Here is a 23,808-nt window from a genome sequence, read left to right on the forward strand (position 1 = left end):
GCAGTAGCAGCTTTACATCACCATCGCGGGAAGGCGAACAGTCCCCGTAGCTCCCGGAGTGCCCATTCCGTAAGGTGTCCCGTTCGTTCCGTATCCACTCAGACACGGATACGGACGATGAGTCGATGATGCGCGATGATTTGTGTCTAACCGGACGAACAGCACCAGCTAATCACAAGCGGGGGCACTGAGCGGGCCCTCAAGGCGCAACTAACGAGCGACACCGATCAGGTAGAGGAAGAGTCACCGTCCTCAAAGGTAACGAAAGTGGTTTAACCTCTAAAAGCGGAAAACGATGGTGTGGTCGCTTTGATAGCTTTGTACTTTTGTTGGGTCGTACTTCCTAACGTTGTTTCTCTTTTCCTTAGAAATCGACATCCAATTTAAGAGTGGCTTTTGTGCCCAACGTCGATGGTAGCGATGCGGCTCGATCGGAACTGAAAAAAAGATCTAAATGCACTGGTTCGGGCCAGCATAAATACACTCGCGGCCGATGCAACGTACGATCTCTGGAAGCCGCTAAACCTGGTACCGATCTTGCTACCGTTACTGTTTCCGATTCCGTACTCGGCATTTTGTTCGGGACTCAGATGCATCTGAAAATGTTGCGCGTATATTGCCAGCGAGTGCTGAAGCTGTGTGCTTCCGACAGTACGATCATGGCCAATGAACGGTTGCTGGGTGCGTACGAAGCGGAAGAATACTTTGACACGGAAACTATGGACTTTTGGACAGCTACAATGGGTTGCAGTACACGGAAAAGATACGCGCCGGATTGAAGCAAGCCTCGTTGACGGATAACTTCGATACTCCATTCCGTATCCATTCCGCTACACGGACCAATGTGCAGGAGAGCCACACCGTAGTATAGCTTGCACCGAAAGAGGCCGACCAGACATTCTTCGATATTGTAGAATGCTGCTACGGGATGTCGTGAACTGTCAGATGAAGATCTTCTTCTGTGCGATCGACAAGCACAGCGATATGCCGGTTAAAACGTACGTAACCTATTCCTTTCTAATCCATTCATTCGCTATTAACATCCTCCCATTTGAAGGTTTTAGCGATTCGTTTTCCATCCAGAATTGCACTTCACAAACGATGGCCGGTTGGCTGGTCCGATCGCGAAGTTTGTCGGCCTTCCGGCGAATCCCCTGTTGACACAGAGTTTAAACGTAAGTACCTGAAGCGGATTCTGTTCAACCGGTACAAGAGTATTAATGTACACCTGTTTGCAGGTCCCTGAAAATTGGTTCGTCGAAGTGGTCCGTTCAGTGTAAGGCCTGGACAACATCAAGCTATCCGAGATTAATGGTCCGGTACACTCAGAGTATGAGCTCGAAAGCTGCTCCTCGGGGGACACTGCTTCGACAGTGCTACCGGATCACGCTCGGTACCGAGGATCGTCCGATCATCGTCGATACGATCGTAATGACAAATCTGCGCTACTTCCAGTTGAAGGCAAATTCAGGTGCATGGATTCTGAAGCTACGCCATGGCAAGAGCGCCGACATCTACGACATTACGAGTGCGGATGGGCCTAATACGGTGCACACTCCGGAAAGTACTCGGGAGGGTTCATCATCAGTTCGTTTTGTTCGTACGGGCTGAAACTACGCGTGACGAAGAAACCGGGAATGTCGGGTGTCGATTTGTTGGGCGATGAAAAGGATGGTGCCGGTGGCGGATTTGGGATTCGTTTAATACGATCGTCGGAACGGCAGATAGTGGAAAACCCGGCGGAAGTGCTGGTGAGAGCGGAGTGCTTAACATTTTCTCCGTCGCTTCCGGTCACCCGGCGTCTGCCTTCGTCTGAACCGCCTGATCATTAATGATGTGAGCCTTCATAATGTTGAGGTGTTGGGTTTTGATAAATCATCCGGGACATTTTTATCAACATTATTTGATTACAGGTTTGAATGCTGGGTAAGTAGGTGGCGTTGGCGGACGATACGTGAGCGGATTGAATGCGGATTAATTTTATCTATCAGAAGAAAAGAAGAAGATCAGTAAACATTGGCAAAGAAATCACTCATCAATGGGCTACAACTGATAAACCGCAAAAGGCACCCGATCGATCCACCGCCCCCTCTGACTCGACACACATTCGCTCGTCCTAGAACAGCTGTGCAAAACGCGTGTCTACGGGCGGGGCATTTTGCTGGATCTACGGTAGATTCAGAAACGAAACAGGAAATGGGAAAACACTGATTATGCTTCGAGTACGTGAGCGGTTTGAACTAGGATTAATTTTATCTTTAATTTTTAATTTTTGTATTATTTCGTTTGGTTTACTTTTGGTGCAGGAGGAGCAGATGGTTACGATGATGCCACAGCTACTGCGTCAGTTGCAGAGTCCGGAACAGGATCGTTCAGATTGAGCAGGCGATGGATGACGCTGGACTGCCGCAGGACGGATGAGGATGATGGGTATACCACCGATGCCGGGCGCAACTACGGAGACAGCACCCGCGACAACAACCACCAGCACCAGTAACAGCATCAATTCCAATTTTTTTTAAGTAATTTATTTAATTTAATTTTAATTTTAATATGATTTTTTTGTAAATTTATTGTATGAATAATAAATAAAAGAACATTTTGGTGAGTTAATTTTTAAATATTTTTTGCTATAATATTTAAAAATACACGAAATATGCCATAAATCTGCAACGGATTTTTCAAATTTTTATAGCAAATGCTATAATAAAAGCATTTAGCTTGAAAACTTTGGCTGACGATTTGCCGACGATCTTTGGGACGAAGGACAGTTCGGCGAACTGCAAAAGTTCTGCACGAAGCAGTTCGTTGTAACGTACGTCGTCACATGAATTAAGAGGCCGATGTAACGTTCGTCGTCATCTAGAACGTACATAGTTGCTCATTGGGAATCTTTGTAACAAACTGTATTGTATTTTTCTAATGTAGTTTTGTTTGTCGATTTGTATTTTTCTAATGACTCATCACGCAACTACGATGGACACCGCAAAAAGTACCTTTGCGACGACACGCCTACCAAAATTTGATGCCACGGATTAATCTTTTAATTAATGTTGCTCAAAACAATACCAAATATTCTTCCAAAGTTATAAATGAATATGCCATTTACTTGAAAAAATAAAGTAGAATGGTTACGTCACAAAAAATCGACAAAACACAACACAATACACGACAATATCACTTGAATCGAAAATCTAAAAAAATCATAAATCGAAAATTATCAAAATCGCTGTTACAAGCCAGCATTTACACTGCAACATACTACCGTTAATGTTTAAAATCCTGCCTTCTACGCATCGGCGGCAGTGTGACCAACGATTACAAGCTTTCAGCGCACGATTTCCGAATCGAAAGGCGTCGGATCCTGTCAGCCCCGCGATTTTTAAAAGCTTTTGCCACAGCCTGCTGCTGCTGCTGAATGAATGCAGCAGCGCGCGTGGGCTCCACAAAATTATGCAACCGCCGTACCCGTACTAAGGAGGCGGTGTAGCTGGTTATCAACCGTCCGGTCGACACGTTTCGTAAGCACTTATCGTCATTATCGGTGCGGCTCAGGCGCACCTTCTTCTCCTTCTTCTCCCAGACGCCACACCGCAGAGGAGATGCCACGGGCAGGCATTCCCTGGCAGCTTCCCACCTGGCCAAGGGAGAAAGCTCGCACTCTCGTGGCGTGGCATCCGTTGGATCGTCAGCAGTCCTTCAGGGCCCCCCTTCCTCTCGAGATACCACACTTACCAGACTCCCGTAGCATAACATTTAACCCCTCGTGCCGTCAATGGCACTTTGATGAAGATGTTCAAACGTAAATAAACAATCATTTCATCGTGGCGCTGGCTCAACGTGGCACTGGCCGAAAAATCAAGGAAGCAAAGTCTTCCTTCCTCCTTTCTTCAACGGCCCACAGACAAGAGGTCCGTGAGGTGTGAAGCTGTGCGTGTGCTTGATGACTGCGGTTGCGTGCTCTTCAAAGAGGAACACACTAACGGACCTTAATTTTCGGCCCCCTTGTGTCTCGAAGTAGCTTCAAAGCTCGAGGCGATGGACGGTGTGTGCGGCAAGGAAACAAATGATTATTATGTACATTGCACAACCCCCCACCCAACCGTGGTGGGGTGGCCAACGTAGAGCACCTTCACCTTCTCCTACGTACGGCTGCTGCTGCTGCTGCTGCTGCTGCTGCTAACCGACCCGGTGTCTTGTCTAATTATGGCGTCTGGCCACACGCTATCGATGTAATGGGGTTTGCAGGATGGTCGTCCAGTACCGTACCGAGAAGCGGGTTAGTGGTGTATGTGGCTATGTTTAGGATGTTTCTAGAAAACACATAAATCTCGTTTCATAAAAACACAAACACCCAGTCACACAGATTGCGGTCACCGGTGTGGTTTAGTTAATCCGCAGTCAGCGCACGGTTCTCACCGTCTGCCCTGCGATGTAACGATGACGTTTACGATGCTTGACGCTAGGTTGCCATTTCAGGCCAAGTGTTTAGGCAATTTCTTCTCGTGACCGCATACTAATCCTCTTCACAATCGAGATGACACACGCTACCAAAGCTCCTGTGCAGAGAATACGCGCCAGAGCACGATAAGAAAACAAACAGTTCGATGATGCAATACCAAAAGCTGGGACTCGATCGAAAGGAAGTGTACGCTCGGCCTTACATTCCATCGGCGGCAGTCAGCCAGCAGCCTGTGGCAGCAATCTCAAGGAAAGGACTACCAAGCCAAGGTTTCGTGGCGTCCGCGATCCCAAGAGATCCCGTTGGAATCCACTTTTACTTTGGAATTCACTTTCCGTTCGGTTGTTTACCTTGTCGCTACGCATGCCTTTCGCACTGGGACGACCAGAGGAAGTGCCCGGGGAGTGCCGGCGATCCCTTCGAAAAGGATAAACTATAATGACAAAAAAAAGAGAAAAAATCATTGGTCCGTACATTGGTCGGCACGGTATGCGGTTACGTTGGCGCACGCTACCCCGCTTCGCTTCGTACCCTCCAACCTTCCTCTGATTCCCTTCCTTTCTACCATTACTTCCACGCCACGCCAATCCCGGCATGCGTCTTACGCGCGCGCGCGCGCTCACAGGATCCCCAAACCGCGCGGGCGCGCGCCACACTCTCGCTGGCACGGACCAAAGAGTTCACTTTCATTCCACTGCCAACCGCTGCCTGTGGTGGACGCTTCGATCGGTTGCTACCTCGTCGCTCAGCTTTTTAGTGGACAGAAACTCCGTAGGCATTCCGTTTATCGTGCATCTCAGATCAGGACTCGAACGTTCTAGCTTTGCTTCGTGTGTGCGCGCGCGTGTGTTTTTCGGTTTCGCAAACAAATCTGCAATCCCCCCCCCCCCTCGCATCCGATCCTCTCCAAGACACGATCGCACTGTCGCAACACCAGAACCACAGCGACACGGCTGCAGTGCGGTGGGGGTGCATCAAGCCCCGAGTTCCGACCTGTGTGTTCCAGTGGAAAAATTGGCCCAACTGCAAAACCGGGTGTCACCATTGGAGGTGGTGCTGATGGTGGTTTTGGTGGATCAGGATTTGTGAAGCCAGGTTTTCACGTGAAACCGGACCGTGTCGTGAGGTGGAGCGGACGAGCGTACGACGGGGGATCGAGCCACAACAGATCGAGTGAGGCGCGATCAAAAAGAACCTGCAGCGATCTTCGCGAGTGCAGTCTGTGCAGTGACAGCGTAGCGTCAACGTGTGCAGCAGCAGCAGCAGCAGCAGCAGCAGCAGTAGCCGTAGCTACAGTTTAGTGCCTTCGATATCGATCAGCAAGCACCAAAGGCAATGGAGAGCTGCGCTAGTAATGGAGGAAGGCAAGGTTCTGAACGAGGACGCCCGGTTCGCGTGCAAAGGGCATCCAAACGCCAGCCTGCAGCAACCACAGTGGTGACACGGTTTCGCTGCAACGCCACGATGGTTGGCGTACTCGGTACCGCCGTGGTCCTGCTGGCGGTCCTTCACCTGACGGTGGCCAAAGAGATCGCGATCCGCAACCGAGATGTGCCGCAGTACAAAGAACGACGTAAGTGAACGCGATCGAAGGAATGTCGGACGCCATATTAATTCTCCTTTGTAAAAGGAGCTCGTCATTTGGTACATTCTAACAACATGCGGAGAACGATCGAACAACGGAATAGGAAGAACTGGAAGTAATTCTATTCCTTACGAGCCAAATACCATTAGCTTGCAAATGTGGCTGGTGCTAACGATTGCAACATCCACTGGTGCGCCTCCTTTGGTGGTCTTCGTTTGACAAAAAGCACAACAAAGGTCTACTTTGTTTTGAGAGTGTGCATCGCCACTGCGCATCATCTTGGCATACAAACGATCGATAAGCGGGCCATCCAGGGCAGCGGCGGGAACTAATCGCTTCGAATCAGAATGCAGACGACTAGTTTCAGGTTTTTTTTTTTGGTGTGCGCGTGACACCAGATACTACGTGGTTGATTACGGCCTCTTCTCCTTGTCTTGCTTTGAAATTCGCTTCTCGTCTCGCACACTCTCGGGTGCCATTATGCAAGACGCACCACCAAGCAGGGGAAGGGAAGGGCCGGGTGGTGGTGATCATAACCGTACGAACCCGGGCGGGGTGGGGGCGGCAGGTACATTGGCATCGACGGCGCGTCGTGACGCGGAACGTCGTCGTCGGTGTAAAGCGGCGATAATCGCGCAAAAACCACGGGGACCCCCCAGGGGGCGGGGGCGATATCGATGGCGGCAGCCACCTCCACAGATTCGCTTTCCGCCCTGATGATCGGCACTTTTACGGTCTCGCACACTCGCTCGCTGCTCGATCGTTGGCGTTGGTTTTTGGGTAGTGATTGCGTAGCCGCGAATGCCGCGCACCGTGGCCATGCCGGGGCTATTTATCGGTCAGTAAGCCATCTCTGCTGGTGCCGGTGAAAAAGGGCGCCATGGAGAAAGTGGTCGACGCGAAAGGAGGAAATGGTAGACGGGGATCATGGTCGTCGTGGCCATCGTGGGGCCGTTTGACGTAATACAGTCCCGTTCCGCGCATTTTGAACTTCAAATCTGATGCTGCAGCTGACACACATCGTCGCGCATGCGGTGGATCGCCTTATTACTTAATCCATTTCGCTCTTTCCTCGCTCACGGGCTCACATTTTATCTTCTTCCAGCGGAATGGCTGCGACAGTGCCGTCGAGCGAACCCGAACGAGGACGATTGCTTCAAGAAGATGTTCGAAGGGACCTTTCCCTACATTGCCAAAGGTAAAACGTTGTACAGTTGTGTGCAGTGATCGCGAGTTGACTAAAAACCCCGCTGTTGCTTCTCTCCAGGTATTCCAGAGATCGGTGTGCAGCCGTTTGATCCACTGAGGATCGAGTCAATCCAGGTGTCGCGTGGTTCCGGTGGTCTAACGTTGAGTGGTGGCTTCAAGAAGCTTAGCATCAAGGGCCCCTCGAACACGACGGTGCGTCGGGCATCGCTGGACTTTGGCAAGAAGGTGCTGGCGTTCGATCTGGAGATACCGAAGCTGCGGATCGATGCGGTGTACAATCTGAAGGGGAACGTGTTGCTGCTGCCCCTCGTCGGTGATGGTGATGTGACGATGACGTTGAAGAACGTCAAGACGGCGGTGGTGACCAAATTTTCCGTCCGGCCAATGCCTGAGGTAAACTCGCGCGGCCTGCAATCGAATGCAGTTCATCTTATTCCATTGACAACTCCTCTCTATCTCTCACACCCATCTCAGGATGCGATCTTTATCGAGGAGATGAAAGTGACCTTCCTTGTCGGCGGTATGCGCATACATCTGGACAACCTGTTCCAAGGGAATCAAGTGCTGGGCGCCTCGCTCAACCTGTTCCTGAACCAGAACGCCGCCGAAGTGATCGGCGAGCTGCGATCGGATCTCGAGTACGGGCTGGCCGACATCTTCACCGGGCTGTGGAACGAGCTGTTCAACAAGCTTCCGCTGAAGCTGTGGCTGTCCTAGGCAGGCAGAGAGGGGCCCTAAGGGCGCAGCACTGCGCAAGGACACCATTTATCGTGCACCGAGGCGATCGTTATCAGATGGTACAATCCATCCATCGCTGATCGAGTGCGAATGGGAAGAAAGGAAGGTCATCCGCGCTTTGTAAATAGTAGCGATTAAGCGACCTCTTCTTTATCATTGGACCCACCATTGCACGCCGACTTACAAGCGTGACCAAAACATCTTCTTTCCGGTGGAGGAGGAGGAGGATGAGGAGGCGTAGGTAAGGTTTGAATTATAACGATGTTAAGAGACGAAACTACGACCTTAGGATTAGTGAAATGTACATAATATGGATGGAGAAATAAATTAACTTCAGAAAACTATGGAGAGACTTATCTGTAATCTGCATCAAGCTGTGATTAGTAAGATGTGTTGGAATCATGGTATTTTTCTCGCTCTCTTTTCTTTCTTGTCACCTGTTGTTGTCAATTGTAGATTTTTAATGATTTTGTTAGTTCAGCCTCTCGTTCTGGTTCTTTTTTATATCAATTATTTTATACATATGTTGTACAAATATTTTAGATTTATCGAAACAATGCGGACAAAACTACTCAATTGCTTTTGGTAAGTTTAGAGCGGGTTTTCCCAAAATCAACGTTTTTAAAGTCGGTGCCCATCGTACCGTAAAAGCTACTGGACAGAACGATTTGAAATTTTTAACACATAATCTGTACACTTTTTGCCAGGTAGCCCCGTCGAGATATCATTGAAATGTTGTTAACAAATCTTTAAAAATCATGTTTTAGGCAAAATGACAAAAAGCATCACTGTTTCAACTTCAAAAATCTGCCAAAAATCGAAAAATTGGAATATCGACAAAAACTTTCCGGGACTACCTAGATAAACTTATAATCTTTCTAACGAATATCGATATGTATGTTTCAGATGACCCGTCATGTCGCTACGACGGGCACCGTAAAAAGTACCTTGCCACGACATGCCTGCCAAAATTTGATGCCACGTGTTAATTTTTCAATGAATGTTGCTCAAAACAATACCAAATATTCTTCGAAAGTTGTAAATGAATATGCCATTTACTTGAAAAAATAAAATTAAATGGTTACGTCACAAAAAAATCGTCAAAAACGGACCTTTTTTTGGCACAAGCACGATCACTTAAAGGATCAAAATACGAAGGTTATGACAATGTAAACGTTCGGGAAGCATCTGTAATTTCATCTATAATTTTTTTCTTGATGCCCTAGTGAACTTATTAACTTAATTACAACGTTTTCTAAGTATTAAAGTGCTGTTTCCAATCAGATTTATAAAAAAGTGATACCAACACCGAAATGGTAAATAATTCGAGTATCGGGAGCGAGATGGAAAATGTTTTCATCTCTTTCACTCAATTCAAATTTTAACTCCGAAATGTTCGCACGATCGAGTAGTACAACTTCTCGAAAAGGGACAAAATTTCGAGCTCCTCACTAGCGTCCTCGGGGCGGTGAGTGCCTGAAGCTAGATTTGAATCGGCCGTTTCTTCAACCGAAACCAAAACCACAAAAACTTACTGAAACCCTCATGAAAACGCTACAAATGGAGCCATTTTCGAGTTTTTTTTAATACCTTAGAAGTTTCCAAAAACCTAAATTAAGCTAGAATCACTATCAGACAAGCAACCGACCCGGAAAAGATACAACAAGTTAATTCCGATCATTCCTAAAGGTAGAAGGTACGCAAAACCGTCCTAAAGAAAGCATTAATAGTCGAAAACATTCTAGCGATAATAGCTTACCAAACAACATCGACATCGAAGGTATTCTACTGATATAATCAGTAACCACCCTGGAGGACTGTCAACAAGATTTGCATTGTTAGCAGATTAGTGTTCCAGGAGTAAATGCTTCAAATGATATCGCGAATTTATTCAGCGACTACGCTTTTCGCCAATAATTCCTTCCGCATCTCCTCCTCATTCTTGCTGTACCGACCTCCCTCCGTCATCCGAATCGTTTGTTTACCCTACGGTTCTGTTAAGAACGGGCCGCGCATCCATCCTACGTAATCGGACAGCCGACTGTGACGACGATTGCTGCTCGTCATCAACAATGTTCCCCTCGGCCACGCCAACTTGAAGGACAACGGAGCCGTACAACCGGACGGGGGGAGACGACTCCGTTTCCCGTTGCGGTCAGCACTTTAGTAAGGCCGAACCGGGCGTGGTGTCACCGCCGAAGCGGCCAGCACCGTACAAGTACAAGCTGCGACGCGCACCGCGAAACCACTCGACTCTCAACGAGAAGTGAGGTGATGGTGGTGGTTCACTTGTTTGTCAGCAGTCAGCTCGCGCCAGCCAGCCAGCAGCGAAACCAAACATTTGCCTTTAACCGGTCAGCCAGATTTTTGCCTAAACAAATCCAGGCTGTACCACGGCAAAGTGTGAGGTATACGGCGTAATGGACCCCTGAGTACCGAGATCATTCTCAGCGTTAGAATGATAAAAACCTCACCAAACTCTGCCATTTTTCCCTCTTAGAATCCCTCTGCTGAAATACAGTACTGAACGCAACTAGGGAGCACCTTCTATAGTAGGCGTCGCCTAGAGACTAATCCTCTACGAGAATAAACTGTGAGTGCGCTCGCGCTCAAGGACACCAAGGAGCCCCCTCCCACGGAGATGTGGAGGTTTCGCTGGACATCCATCAAAAAGATAAATGCCGGCCTATTCGTGCCACGTCGCTTAACATTGAACTTTATCGATCAGCGTTTGGCATATGCACAATCAGAAAACGTTATTACGGCACTGTCCGCCTTCATCATCACGTCAGATAACTGGGAACACATTAACACCGAAGGTTACGTTCAGCTCGAGTACACTCCGCGTCCGTGCCCGCGCTCTCGCTCTCTCCCGCCACCCCGTTCCAGACAGGGAATCGCAAAAAAAAACCGCAAAAAGCCTGACCGGCGGTGCATTAGCTAGATTGTATCGCCACGTGGCGACATCCCCGAGAACATTTATGCGAGCTCCATCGCATTACAATAAGAACATAAACCTTAACTTTAACCTCATGAACACACGCGTCACGTCGTGACGTTTTGAGAAAGCCTCAAGCATGACCACGGACGCTTCATGCCTTTAAATGCAGATCAAATGCTCGAGGTCCTGTCACCGGTGGCAAATCCTATCAGCGATCCGGCGATTGTGTATGCTAAACGTTGTTGCAAAAAGTGTAACGCCTTGCAACCATCACGCTCACGGTGCGAGGTTGCCGTTAATCAATCGCCGGTCAGCGCGCCCGCGAAATGCTACGCCTCGCCAGCGAGGTCCGCGTGCCGGATGCGCCCGTTGCGCCCGGCGGTTGGATTAAATGGTTGACCTTCTCGCACGCTGTGCTCAGGATTTAGATGTTGCTCTCGTTGACCGGCCCGGGCATGATGTCAAATGGTTGGCTGCCGGAAGATGCTGACTCGATGCTCCTTCTGAACGGAGCAGCAACACGGAAGTCACGGAACTGCGTGACACACACTGGCACGCAGGCACGCGAACCGATATGGTGGCTGCCCTCACGCGGGGATCAATGCGATTCGATTATGATTCCCATTTGTAGAGCGAATTCTAATCATCGATCCTTCGTCACGACGCCGGCGTCCGGTGTTTACATAATTCAAATGAGGCCAGTTGGCATTGGATCGTTCCCCCTCCTTCTCCTCCTTCTCAATCCTCCGGTTGCCTAATGGGTGGTTGTGTTGTTCGCAGTACGGCAATCCAACGCGGTAATAGGTTCGCGGCAGTTGGAAAATGACAAAAAGCATTACCCATTGTGTGCCTGGCGCTTGCTCGGCGCTTACTCTACCTCCTATCAAACGGCTGCCCCAAATTACTTAAACCGCCCTCGGTGTCGGGCCTTTCGGGGCCGTGGGGGCAGGCCTTCTGATGAGCAGCGACCACCGACCGCGAGAGGCAGCGCATTCCACTCGGTCAGCCGCTGTGATTCAGCGTTAGCTGACACAACCGTCAATGCCACGCGCTGCCCTACGTCACGCCACAGCCTTCACACCTTTATCATCAACCTGAATCAGCCATCAGCCAGGAGTGCGCGCGCGCGCGCGCGCATGGAATGCGTGGCTGATGAAAGAAAGAAAATTGTATTAAAAGGGTGGGTTGGAGGGGGCGGCATGGGGTGCTATGCTGAAATGGCCGCTACCTCACTTTCATCAGCGTGATCACGAACCGGGACGACCTTAGAATCAAAGTGTATCAAAGCGCAGGGGCCTTAGATACGACTGATCAGCCGACGGCGACGCCGACATTGTCATGGGACAATGGCAAGGGCATGGCATATCGGGGCGATGTTTGGAGAGTTTTTTTTTTTTTGTTTGGGTAGCGCCACACTTTGCCAATCAATAATGTAGGCAATTCAGGCGGCGCTGACCGGGTGAATGTCACCGCCCAGATGACCTTCTTCGGAGGCACCCGTAGTGCTGCTGCTGATGATATGCTCTTGTTTCAAGGTTTAAGACCTCCGGACCAGTTTGGGCCAGTCCGGTTCGCATCGCGAAGGAGGTTTACGCTAATGTGCAGATCAACTTCCGATATGTGGCGGAGAAGAGGGAAGAAAGGCCTGCAAGAGAGGAAGAAAACTGATAGCCGAATGGCTGCCCAAAAGTCAACCTCGAATCGGAGCGGAATATAATTAACAACGCAAAAAACCGACATCACCTCAAACAGCAGAACACAAAACGGGGTGATCGAGATTCGATCGAAGAAAAAAAGAAGAAGAGTGCCAGGTGCATTGAATTTTAAGTCGCTAAACCTGCAGGCAAGGCAAGGCACTTTGGGAGGAAAACAATCTAGTATCCTCTGCGCTCGCATCGGCTAATGGCATGTCGTGACCAAATTTGGTTAGTTTCATGTGTTTTTTTATGTTCCAACAGCAAACAATATGTTAACCTTTCTTCCATTTTTATTTCATTCAACGGTCTTATCACCTTGCTTGACTTCAATATGTTGTTTCAGATGATTTTTGTAATCATTTTGTAAGAATAGCAAGTATTTACGGTAGGATTCATCAACTACATTTGGTAGCTACTTAGTTTACAATCACGACAACCATTCTAAACATTTGTATTCTGAATTCTAAATATTCTAAACACGTCAAGAACGTTATGGTGAACGAGAAACGAGAGTAAATTCTTGTTCGATTGGATGACGCAACATAACACAGCATAACTTAATAAAGAGACTTCCTTATCTGGTTTAAACACAACACCCGACGCTTGATTTCCCAAAACTTACAAGTTCCTAATAGGAAGACGAATGCTAATCAGTGCTGATGGTGACGCTGATCGGACGCTACCAATTCTGGGACCTTGCGCTCTGCGAAAGAATGCATAAATTAAAAGTAGATCGATGAAGCGCTGGCGATAAAAAAACGAATCTCGTGCCCTTCTGCCCTCGTGCTTCTCCCAATCCCGGCTCATCGGACCCATTTAGATGTGATCGAGCTTGTTACCACACCTGTTGGACTCTGATCGTTCATTTTTTTTTTATTCCGCTCTGTTTAACTCAAACGCATGACACGCTGCTTGATGTTTGCTGCTGATAACGACCAACGCCCTTCAAATGAATTGCTACCGATCAGCGCATATCGCCCTCAATTCGTTATCGTGCTTTATGAAATTCTATTCAACAAACACTGAGCACTACTGAAATCATTTTTCACAGAGGTCTAAAAAAAAATGATTAAGAGATCCTCTGGAGCGCTGGCGTGGCCGCGCAGTTACAGAACAGATTCTGATTCTGTTCACTTTTGAAGACCTAATACTGCTCAATCTTTAACAGGTTCTATTTGAACTGTTTTTGATTAAATTGGAAACACAAAAGATGAAATGCCTATGCAAAAGACTCGCTCAATCGGCTAAGGCCGTCGTTTTTTCTCGTTTACGTTCTTACCGGTCCCGATGACCTTGCACATTGGCCGCGGTTACTGCACTTTCAACCCGGGCTCTACCGTGAGCTCGAACAAAACAGGATACCAATTCGATATTCGACTCCTCCATGAAGTCACCGAATCACCGAAACTGGCCAGTGGCAATGGGGCTGGCGCGTGACAATAACGGACCCCGGTGCGGTGCCGAATGTAAACAACGTCCCCTCAGTAATGAGAAGGACATTATCGTTGGAAGTAATTAAATATTCTGTGGCCGTACAGCGACCAAACATTATCAACACGACGTCGCCGTCAGATTCACCCCCACATGCGATGCAGCTCCATCCGTACTTTCGGATTCCCAAACCGGGTAATGTTTATCCCCGTAAATGCGTATCGTAAACACCCGGGCTCTGCATGTCCTTGGTGGACACTGGATAGGAAAGATCGGTCGAGGGAGGAGACGTTATCGATTTTGTTGGCCGATGGCCTCTCGTCGCTGGATACATTCGCTCATCGCCAGCTCTTCTTAAAAATAGATTCCAATCCGACTGCTGAGGTTCGCACATTCGCTCGATCCACTATACGGTTACGCTCTGGAACATTCTGATCGGTACGAAACATGGCTTAACATTCCACTAAACGGCTCGCGCGTCGCGCTTCCCTGAAGATATTTACATCCCCAATAGGCGTTACAGGAAGCCTTAAGGCGAGCGCCTGCGTCAGCCAGAAAAACGGGTTTTTCCTTGGCAAACTGGCAGACCAGGCTCACCAAACGGCTCAATGCATAACCGGTAAGAACGTATCGTATGGCACAGCACGGTACAGAATTTGAACGATAGCAACCTCCCCCCAAGGAACTGGCATCGAACCGGCTAACAACCGACTGCCTACGCGAACGCCCATTTATTGAACAGCTTCCCCGAAAGGTGAATATTTGGCGACAGCACTAGCCCCCTCCCTGGGAGGGGATTCTACGTCAAGAAGCAGAATGTGCGTCGTTGGCGTCGCCATCGATGCTGCTCTTTGGTGCCATTGTTCACCGGTGATCCGAGTTTCGGTGATCGGGGATCAGGCGCACACTGCGTTGGAGTTGGAGATCAAAGTGCATCCTTCCTTCTCCCCCGCGCTTTCCAGAGAGTGCACGAAAAGCATGGCGGCCCGGTGTGGTCGAGAGTGCGCGCCTTGCAAGCGCGAAACCGTCGAATTGTCTTGCTTGGGAGAGTCACCGCCACCGAGGGTTCGAGGGTTTTGGCCAGCGCATTTAGTGAGCATCATGCGGTCGAAAGTGGTAGAGAGAGAGAGCGGGAGAGAGAGAGAAAGGGTGAGCTCTTATGCGCGCGCGAGAGAGAGAGTGGGGGATGGGGTGGGGGGTTGCGTTATAAAAGCACCGCGACCGGAATGTGGCGCCTCCATTCGTTGTGCGAAGCTGCTGCGGTGCTGTCGGTGCGTATTTTCGCTGCTGTTGTTCTTCTCCGGCTGACTGTGGCCAGGTTCCCACCACCCCCAGTTTTTGGATGTGTTTTGTGTTTCTGTGTGTGCCAGTGTGAATTTTTGGAAGGGTTCCATGGATTGCGGAGGGGGATCGTTCGAACGTTTCTTTCTCGTTTTCGGTGATTTCGGTGATGGCCTTTATCACGCAGACATTAATATTCGTGGCGTCTCTCGATTCGATCGTGCCGCTGCTCGACCTTGTGTGGTTTATCATTCGAAAGTGTCGTGGGGCGAGGTGGAAACGGAGGTGCAGAAAGGAACTGACTGAAGACATCGAACTGGCTCAAGACAGTCGATCGAGAGTGTGGCATAATGGAGAAGGCAAAAAGTGATGCAAAACACCGAAAAAAAAAACATTCCACATCGAATCCAACTCGCTCTCTGTGTGTTTGCGTGTCCGTGCCCGTGCTAATGCGATAAGAACTAATAATGGCGACCGATAGGAGAAGTTCGGGGGACTTGTTTAATAAGCGACGAACTCCTTTATGGCCCCGCATGGAGGCCACAATCTGGAAAACAGTCTCGCTTTCTGTCGAAATGGTGTGTGCGCTAGTATGCGAAAGTACGCGCAGCTTCTTTTGGCGGTGAGATCGCAGCAATCGCTGAACACGAAACTTGAAAGGACAAATAACAGATGCAGAAGAAAAAAGAAAAAAAGAAAAATACGAATCGCGGTCCGGATTACCTGACAGACAGATTGTCAGCCAGCCAGCCAGCCAGCCAGTCAGCTAGCCGGCCCAAAATCGGCCACACACAAGCGGGCCGAGCGGGGCCAAGTGCCATTTACGCCACGGTTCAAGCCACCCCGTTCGAGGCACTGCTGTCGCTGATGCTGCTGCTGCTGCTGCTGCTGCTGTTGCGGTATGATGTGTGTTATCCAACGCTGCGTGCCCATTTGGTTGAAAACCGTTCAGCACACATACAAGCGGGGACGCACACAGCATGCTTTGTGGTGAATCAGACTGGCTGGTATGCTTCGATTGTACCGCGTGCAGCATGCAACGCAACGCAACGGGTCTCTAATCCTCCGAACCGAAAGCGGCCAACTCTCGTTCTATCACCCTCTCCTCCAATGATCGACACCCCTGGCCAGTGTCGCAATCCGGGGTTGACGGTGATGAGGTTTGCGAGAATCGTGTGACATCAGGGATGCGAAACGCAAAATTGAATAACAAACCAAGCGATCGAGCAAGCCAGCGAACTGACCTGCAGCCAACTCTGTCAGTGGCAGCCGGCCCGGGCTATTATATAATTCAATTACTACGCTTACCCCTCACACCGTGTGGCTTCTCAATTTCTCGAGCAAGCGAGCGAGCGAACGAGCGAACGAACGAGAGCCAACGCCGCCGTCACTAAAGAAGCTCCAAGAGGTGCAACCACGGCCACCGCGTTTCACCGGTGGGATGGGACGCGAACGATCGCAAGTCCGTGGTCTCTGCGCCCGTGGTCACCATTTTTCTTAAGCCAGCGGCACAGCCATAAGCCTTTGGCCATTTCTAGTGACTCCATTCCGGAGCGATCCATGAGTAGCAGTAGTAGCACAGTTTGACAGCTGGCACGCGCACGCCAACCCAAAGCACACAGAACCGAGCGACAGGATCGGTCAATCCGTGTGTCCGTGTTTGTTCGTGGTCGTATGTGTGGAGTTTTTCCAACAGAGGCCGGTGTTGTTGTTGTTTGTTGATCTGCGAAGCCGGTTTTTCCTGCTGCCATTGCTGCTGCTGCTGCTGCTACTGCTGCAGACTGGGAGGCCCCCCACCCTTCCTGCGAAATGGGAGCGAACCTCGGCGATCTGCGAACCAGAACTGGGTCACCGAAACCGAAAGGGGTCCATGCGATTCAGTGGTGAGCTGAGAGGCGAGTGAAAAGTGGGAAATTGTTGACCAATAGAGCTCGAATAGACTACTAGGACGGTGATGATGATGATGATGATGATGGTGTGTAATGGCACACTGTGACTGTGGTTAGCTCTACCAGCGGTTGACGTTTTCGCTAGCCAAAAGATTGAGGTTATGGTGACCAAATGGTTTGAGGTTATGGTAAACCAGGCCCGGTTATGGATCCTTTTGTCCAGCAAACAAGCTCTGTACCAGCAAAACGGGCCATTTTCTCCGCACCGCTGCTAAATTCACTTCTACCTCTGAGATCGAGAGATCGTGCTCGATTAAGATTCGCGCGTGTGAGATTGGCAACTCCCCGGAGTCCGGTCCGGTATTTACGCAAGCGCAATAACAATTCCATCCAGAACCGAAGCCCGAGGAGGCGAGTATAGAGGGGTTGATGGTTGGTTAGTTGTTAACATTAACGTCAAATTGTCGACGATCGGTGTGTGCGCATGGGGTCCATTAGCACGTATCGTAGCTCCGGGCAGTATCTGCGCTTCCTTTCGTCGTCGTCGTCGTCGTTCAGGCGTCGATGATGGTTCTCCCTTTGGGGTTGCACTCTCCTCTCTCACTCTCTTTCCTGCTCGATGCCATTACGCCATGCAGTTCGATTACTACCATCGAGGAGCAGGAGGGCGGTTCCAAGCACGATTATAGCTTCGCAACACTTCATATGGCGTCATGTGGCACTGCGCGAGGCGCGTGTTCTAACGCAAACTGACCTTTGCGGGGTTGTTGGGGGTCACAACAGGTAGCTCCGGTGGCCAACTAGGGGCTTATCATGATTACCTATCTATCAGGCCAATACCAGGAAGGCCACGAGAAGTTCTCCATTCGTCCAACCAACGCTGCGACCATCAAACAAAGGTCTCCCCGCCTGTCGCTAGCTAGCAATTTACTTGGGTCTTGCCCGCATGGTCAATCAATCACTGAAGGGAGGGAAGGTGGTTCTAGGCTCCTAGCCTAGTAGTACCACTGGCACACCTTTCGATCGAACAGCACAACCTGTAACTCACCGCTCACGCCCTTAATGATCCTTTGTCTTTGTTCGTGTTTTTTTGTTTGTTTTAGGAACCGGCTGTGAACAGTTTAGCGGTGTCTGTGTGCGCGTGCGTTTGTGTTTGTGAGTGTGATAGTGCACCGTATAATCAAAATCGACCGGAGACGAAGCTACGACGCACACAAACCGGCTTCCGAGGACACTCCCAGGACACTACCACGCGTTACACCGCGATCGTCGTGATCAGGCGCTGGTGCAGGTCGTACGCAGTGTAGTGTCCACTTAGCAAAACAGCATCGTGCGAGTGTGTATTTGTGCGCCACCGAAAACAATGCGCTCGCTGCAGATGTTCGTCCCGGGGGCGCTGCTGGCCTGGAGCTGCCTCATCGTCCTAGCATCGGCCGCCACAGTCTACGAGCGACGTAAGTATCCCTCTTCGACGAGCGGCAAGTGATCGCCCCCGGGGGGGAGTCTGCATCACGTTTTGCATCCTTGGAATCCAATCGGTTTGGTTTTGTGCGCTCGCCACCGCCGAAAAGCCATTCCTTGAGTGAATTTAAATTTTTAATTTTTTAACACCTTGACACCGGCCTCTTAAGTCCTCGCCGTGTGGCGTGTTTGAGGCGTTCGGGGGTTTGCCAACTTGGTGGTTGCACCAAGGTTAGCCAAACCAATTGACCCGCGGGTGGTGGCGGCAGCGGCGATGGTGATCGCTCTTCAAACATCGGTGCTGAGAGGCTGGAGCCGTTGAGCGAGCACGCATGCGAGTGTTGCTTCACACCTTTCTGGCACGAAGCTGCTGGCCAGCGACACCAGGGCCCCGAACTGACGCCACGATCCGCGACCTTCAGCGCTTCCTACGGCGTGCCATCGGCCAAATGTTTTGTTTAAATATTGTCCAATCATACGGAGCTCCCGGTGCAGGGAGGGAACTTTCGTTTAAACAGCTTTTTGGGCCTTTTTCTTCTTTTACTTCTGTCATCCAGCGCCACTCAAGGTATGGTAATGGCACATGGCCAACTAGGAATAAGGACTGCGCATCGTTCCAAATGTCAACCAGGCGTTGGATTCTCCTCTTTCTGACACAAACGGTAACGAAGGAAGCGGTCACGCTTGATCGCCAGTCCGCCAGTGAGGCAATCGGGCAAGTGGCATCGGTTTTTTTTTTGCATTTGCTGCGTGCCGCCACTCCTTTTCCGCACTCTCTGCAGGCCGCCTTTAACGCGGAACCTTAGGTCGCGCAAACGTTTGATTCAACCGCCAGCACAATGCGCCATCATCATTCCATAAGCCCATAAGCACCATTTCCTCGACGGCCGAGTAGCTTTCCGCCACGCCAACAGGCCGGCGAGCTTCGACTTGTTTTGCTGGCCCTTTTTCCCGCTGCCATCACAATTATGCCACCGCCCCCGGGCGGGAGGGTTTTTCCAGTTGCGTTTCGCACCGTGCCCGAACGAGGGGTGTCATCATGTGGGGCGCACCTGCGTGCGCTGCGTGATTGTTGCATCGTATAAGGTCGTGCTGGGTTGGGCTGGGCTCGATGGTTACATCAGGGGTTTTTTTTTCGGGCGGACTGGGCCGACTGCAGCCCACTGGGAGGCGTTTTCGGGAGGATGTTGTTTAGTAGGGTTTTTCGCCCGGCTAATCAACCTCACCCTGGGAGATACTAGACGGATTAAAGGCCGTAAAACTAAAAGGAAATGACCTACAAAGCGAGTGCGAAAGCCCGCACACAAACACCAGGTAACAACAAACAGCAGCCAACTGCGATCTTTGAGCTCACTCTCAGCAGCAAACACGTCGAGGCGAGTTCGTCGTCTGCTCGTGCGTTGAAGTCTTTCGTTCAGGGTATAGGCCTGGTACTGCTGCCGCTGCTGCTGTTGAACGAGAGTAAAAGTGAGAAACCTGATCGTCTCTTCGTCTGCAGCTTAACCAACACGTACCAGCACCACCACCCTGCTAGCCCCTTTTTGGCATGTTGAGAGGTGGTGAGCGCATAATTTTCACCGCTCTTGCGCGCCCGCTCGCACACACCACCCTGTGCGCCGACACGCTGACCTATTTTCAAGCAGCACCAACAGCAGCAGCAGCAGCAGCAGCAACGCTAGCAGTCTCTACAGCACGGAGAGGGATAGAAGATGTTGGCGAAGGATTGGCCCAAGGCAAAAGGAATTCGAGCTTCGCTTCTCCTCGTCTCCTTCTCATCTCTCGCCCGTTTCGTCTCCCTATGGAACCGCCACTGGAGAAGACCGGTGGCCGGTTTTGTGGCTGGCGCCTCGACGATTGCAGACACTATTTACGCCTTTCGCTCGACAGGCACCACGATCGCGGCTGCCTGATCAGCTGATCGTAAAAAAAATGAGGGAGAAGAAGAAGAAGCAGAAAAAATCCCAGCGTCCTTCCCCACCAGTTCCCGGAGTAGGAGCAGCAGCAGCAGCATCCTCTTGCGTTGCGCCAGACAATCGGATTCATGCATGCTGATGCCACATCATATCTACCTCTTGGCGCTTTGGTTTCACCTTCAAAGTGAGATGAGTGGACGACGGAGATGAGATGCGCAGAGATGCTGTCTCTGTGTGTCGCTGTGTGTGTCACATTCGCTGCGATATTGCGTAATATCATGGCCGCTCGTGCGTCGCTCTTGCGCGCGCCCTAAAAAAAAATCTCGTTTCAAGTTCACAAGCTACTAGCTTTCCGTTTTCTTTGCCTTTCTTCGCGCACAGTCGCGGACAGTCGCACGAAAGTGAGGCGCATTGTTTGGCTTAACAATTACGTCGAGCGTCCGCGTGTCTGCTGGCCTCCCTTATCCCGGCTGGCTGCCTGGCTGCACGATCACGATGAACTTGAACTGATGTCACTCAAGCAAAAGCAGATTCATGCTGACCACCAGTCGCTGCAGTGTTATTTATATATGGAACGTAACGTTATTATGCTCAAGTGGGCCACGGGCTCCGGGGCGCGTGTTTACACCTCGTCATGACCTCGAAACCAGGGTGTGTCACGTCCACTCGTGCAGAATGGTCCCAGCAGTGGCTACCGCAATTGTATCGATTCGAGTCGCGGGCACAAGCTCCCGCAATGTCTCACCTTGTGATCAAGAGAGAGAGTGAGAGTGAGATTGCTCATTAGGGACCGCAAACCGTGTACCGTGTGGCCAATCGTTATGAAATGATCGTTGCATTAAGCGGCCTTAGGGCCAGGATGTACACACTCGTGCCGCTCTCACTCTCTCTCTCTCTCTCTCTCTCTCTCTCCATCTTGGAGTCATTTTCGTGTTGCAAACTGTGTCATACTGGGTGTACTACACCCTCCCCCTGTTAAGACCACATCTCGTGCGAACTGATCAATCAGCGCGGACCGTCGCTCGATGAAAAGGAACCCTTAGCGATCCGGCTAGTCAGCAAGCCAGCCAGCGAGCGCAAATTGACAGGAACCTGCCGACTGCGTTTCGAAACTGCGGCAACTCGATTTTGAATGAATCATTCCGGAGTGGAGCGCGGTGTTGCAAGGGACTTTGAGCCGGTTCGCACATGATCCGTCCGGGCGGGTTGTGGAATCGGCAGAAAAACAAAGAAAGAACCCCCCAAAAAACACCGGCCTGCACCGGTACAAGGCCGGCTGATGAAACGCCAGCGCCACTCCGGTCGTTGATTGTTTTGTTATGTTTGTTATTGTTGTTGCTGGAGCTAGAGGCCGCTGGCGGGGGTGAGAAGTGGACACATGTTCCACTATCCGGTACCGTATTCCGACGGCAGAGAGAGGCAGAGACAACCTACCGATCGTTTGTGGCGGCAAACGCTTTCGTTGCGATGTCGGTGTGGACAGGTTTCAGCAGACAAAGGCACAGGACAAGATTGAGTTGCCAGATTGGTTTGGTTTCATTTTGATGTGAGAGATGGATGGAAAACTTTTCTCTCGCTCCCTGAGGCCATGAAATAATGATGGCGATGGGGAAGGAAGGTGAGGACTGACAATTAAGCAAACGACATTGTCTTAGCTAGAACAAGGCGCCACCTGAAACGCCCCATAGGCTACCTCTTGGCACCATAGTGCACCTGCTGACCAAGCAAAGCTGCACACCGCACCCCTCCGCAGGAATCTAGGTCAGTGTATGGTGCTTGGTTCTATTTTATAGCGTCCACACTATGAAAGTTTTGACTTTGAGAAATTGGCAAAACTAAAGAGAGCTGTTATTTCCTTCGTTTTGAAAATCTAAAAAATATTTTGAAATTAGCAATTAAAGGAGATGGCGTTGAATTGTAGCTGCTGGTCTTTCTTTTTAAACATCTAAAGTGTTGGCAAACCGTTTTATTATCGTACGTTGCTAAGAAAACGGGATCCACAACCCGAAATGAACGTATTGGTTCAAAACCAATTGAAGAACCACAAGAAAAAAATGACAACTTAATCTCAAGAACTGTGTCTAGAGCTACGGAACATTTTTCGCCAATATACTAAAGAGTGAACAAGAGGCCCAAGAGCACCGGAGCCCCAGTTACCACGGCCTACATTACGGCCTCGGATCCGATCCGTACCGATCCGTGGCTCAGCTTCTTACCTCAGAACCATTCTACGTGTCTTCTAGGCACGGAGGCTTGGCCTGTGACACTCTGACTGACCAACTCTGTTTTTGGGGCTCACACACCATGGCCTCCGGTTCGCTAGGTCGCTGGCTAGCTGGCCTACGCCTTTTGCGAAATGGTTGTTTGTTTTTAATTGCTGGTGGTACGCAACACGTTTTAGGTTCTGTTGCTGGTGCGTGCTCTCTCCCTGTCTCACTCACACTTGCACTCTCTTTCCAGCGTTGACAAGCGTGAATGCGCTTGGGCGAAGAGGCGAAGGGGAAGCGGACAGTGGCCATGATTAGCACCGACGAAGATCTAGAATGGTGTATCTCTCGCTGTCTTGTGTTTGCCATCGCTTGACGCACCACCACAGCGTGCGTTCCGTGGCGCAATCGGTCGCCGGTCCACCCCGTTCCTCTTTGCCGGTCGCATCGTCTGCAAAATGCTCCTCCGTGAAGGACACCAAAAAGACACCAGAAGGTACACGAGTAGCTGCTGCTGCCGCTGCTACTGGTGCTGGAAGCCATGTTCTCCGGCGGCGGTATCGGGGTTTGGTCATCACGAGGCTGCTCGCGGCGCGGCGCTGATTAGCCGCAATGGCGGTGGACCCTTCTTTGCTCCGAATCCGAGGGCTCCAAACTCCAACTGTTCTCGAACGCTGACCGGTGTGACCATTTTGGCGCGATCGTGCGCCCACCGCGCTTGCGTGCAATCCTTATTCGCGATCTCACGCGGTCACCTCCGCCGGTTCTGCAAAAAAAAACCTCTCGCGCCAGGTTACCCGATTAGCAGCTTTCGAGGCCAAAGCGCGAGGAGCGCGGATCGTGGATTTCGAAAAGAGTGCTTCGTGCCTTCGTGCATCTCGGCCACAATGTGCCCCTAGCAGCGTCTGTCAGTGGCTATCAGTGTTAGAGAAGAAAGAAGAATAATTAGAATTTCGTTTACTATCCGTGGCCACCAATTGGTCACCGAGCTAGG

At 50.4% G+C, this 23,808-nt stretch overlaps 2 protein-coding genes across 3 annotated transcripts in view; both read left to right on the forward strand.

The window, feature by feature from the left end:
• The first annotated feature begins 5,171 nt into the window (after positions 1 to 5,171).
• On the forward strand, positions 5,172 to 8,338 carry LOC126581265 (protein takeout-like). The gene is made up of 4 exons (XM_050244800.1): positions 5,172 to 6,035; positions 7,153 to 7,245; positions 7,315 to 7,649; positions 7,731 to 8,338. The coding sequence occupies exons 1-4, from the start codon at positions 5,798 to 5,800 to the stop codon at positions 7,971 to 7,973; spliced, it is 909 nt and encodes a 302-aa protein (XP_050100757.1). The 5' UTR covers positions 5,172 to 5,797; the 3' UTR covers positions 7,974 to 8,338.
• A 6,967-nt stretch (positions 8,339 to 15,305) lies between these two features.
• LOC126570812 (protein takeout-like) overlaps positions 15,306 to 23,808 on the forward strand; it is an 11,645-nt gene continuing 3,142 nt past the window's right edge. Inside the window, exons 1-2 of one of the 2 annotated variants that reach the window (XM_050228836.1) lie at positions 15,306 to 15,334; positions 18,337 to 18,687. In XM_050228836.1, coding sequence (XP_050084793.1) covers positions 18,597 to 18,687 — 91 coding nt within the window. In that variant the 5' untranslated portion in view covers positions 15,306 to 15,334; positions 18,337 to 18,596. Of the gene's footprint in view, positions 15,382 to 18,336; positions 18,688 to 23,808 lie in introns of both variants that reach the window. The other variant, XM_050228837.1, reaches the window with a different exon arrangement.

The sequence above is a fragment of the Anopheles aquasalis genome, chromosome 2, assembly GCF_943734665.1.
Source record: "Anopheles aquasalis chromosome 2, idAnoAquaMG_Q_19, whole genome shotgun sequence".
Classification (NCBI taxonomy): Eukaryota; Metazoa; Arthropoda; class Insecta; order Diptera; family Culicidae; genus Anopheles; species Anopheles aquasalis.

What these genes read in the sequence shown, in the direction of transcription:
- LOC126581265 (XM_050244800.1), top strand. Translation starts at nt 5,798, where the DNA reads ATGGAGAGCTGCGCTAGTAATGGAGGAAGGCAAGGTTCTGAACGAGGA. An exon ending in GCCGCAGTACAAAGAACGAC is followed by an intron (nt 6,036 to 7,152) that starts GTAAGTGAACGC and finishes ATCTTCTTCCAG; the next exon opens with CGGAATGGCTGCGACAGTGC. An exon ending in CCGTCCGGCCAATGCCTGAG is followed by an intron (nt 7,650 to 7,730) that starts GTAAACTCGCGC and finishes CACCCATCTCAG; the next exon opens with GATGCGATCTTTATCGAGGA.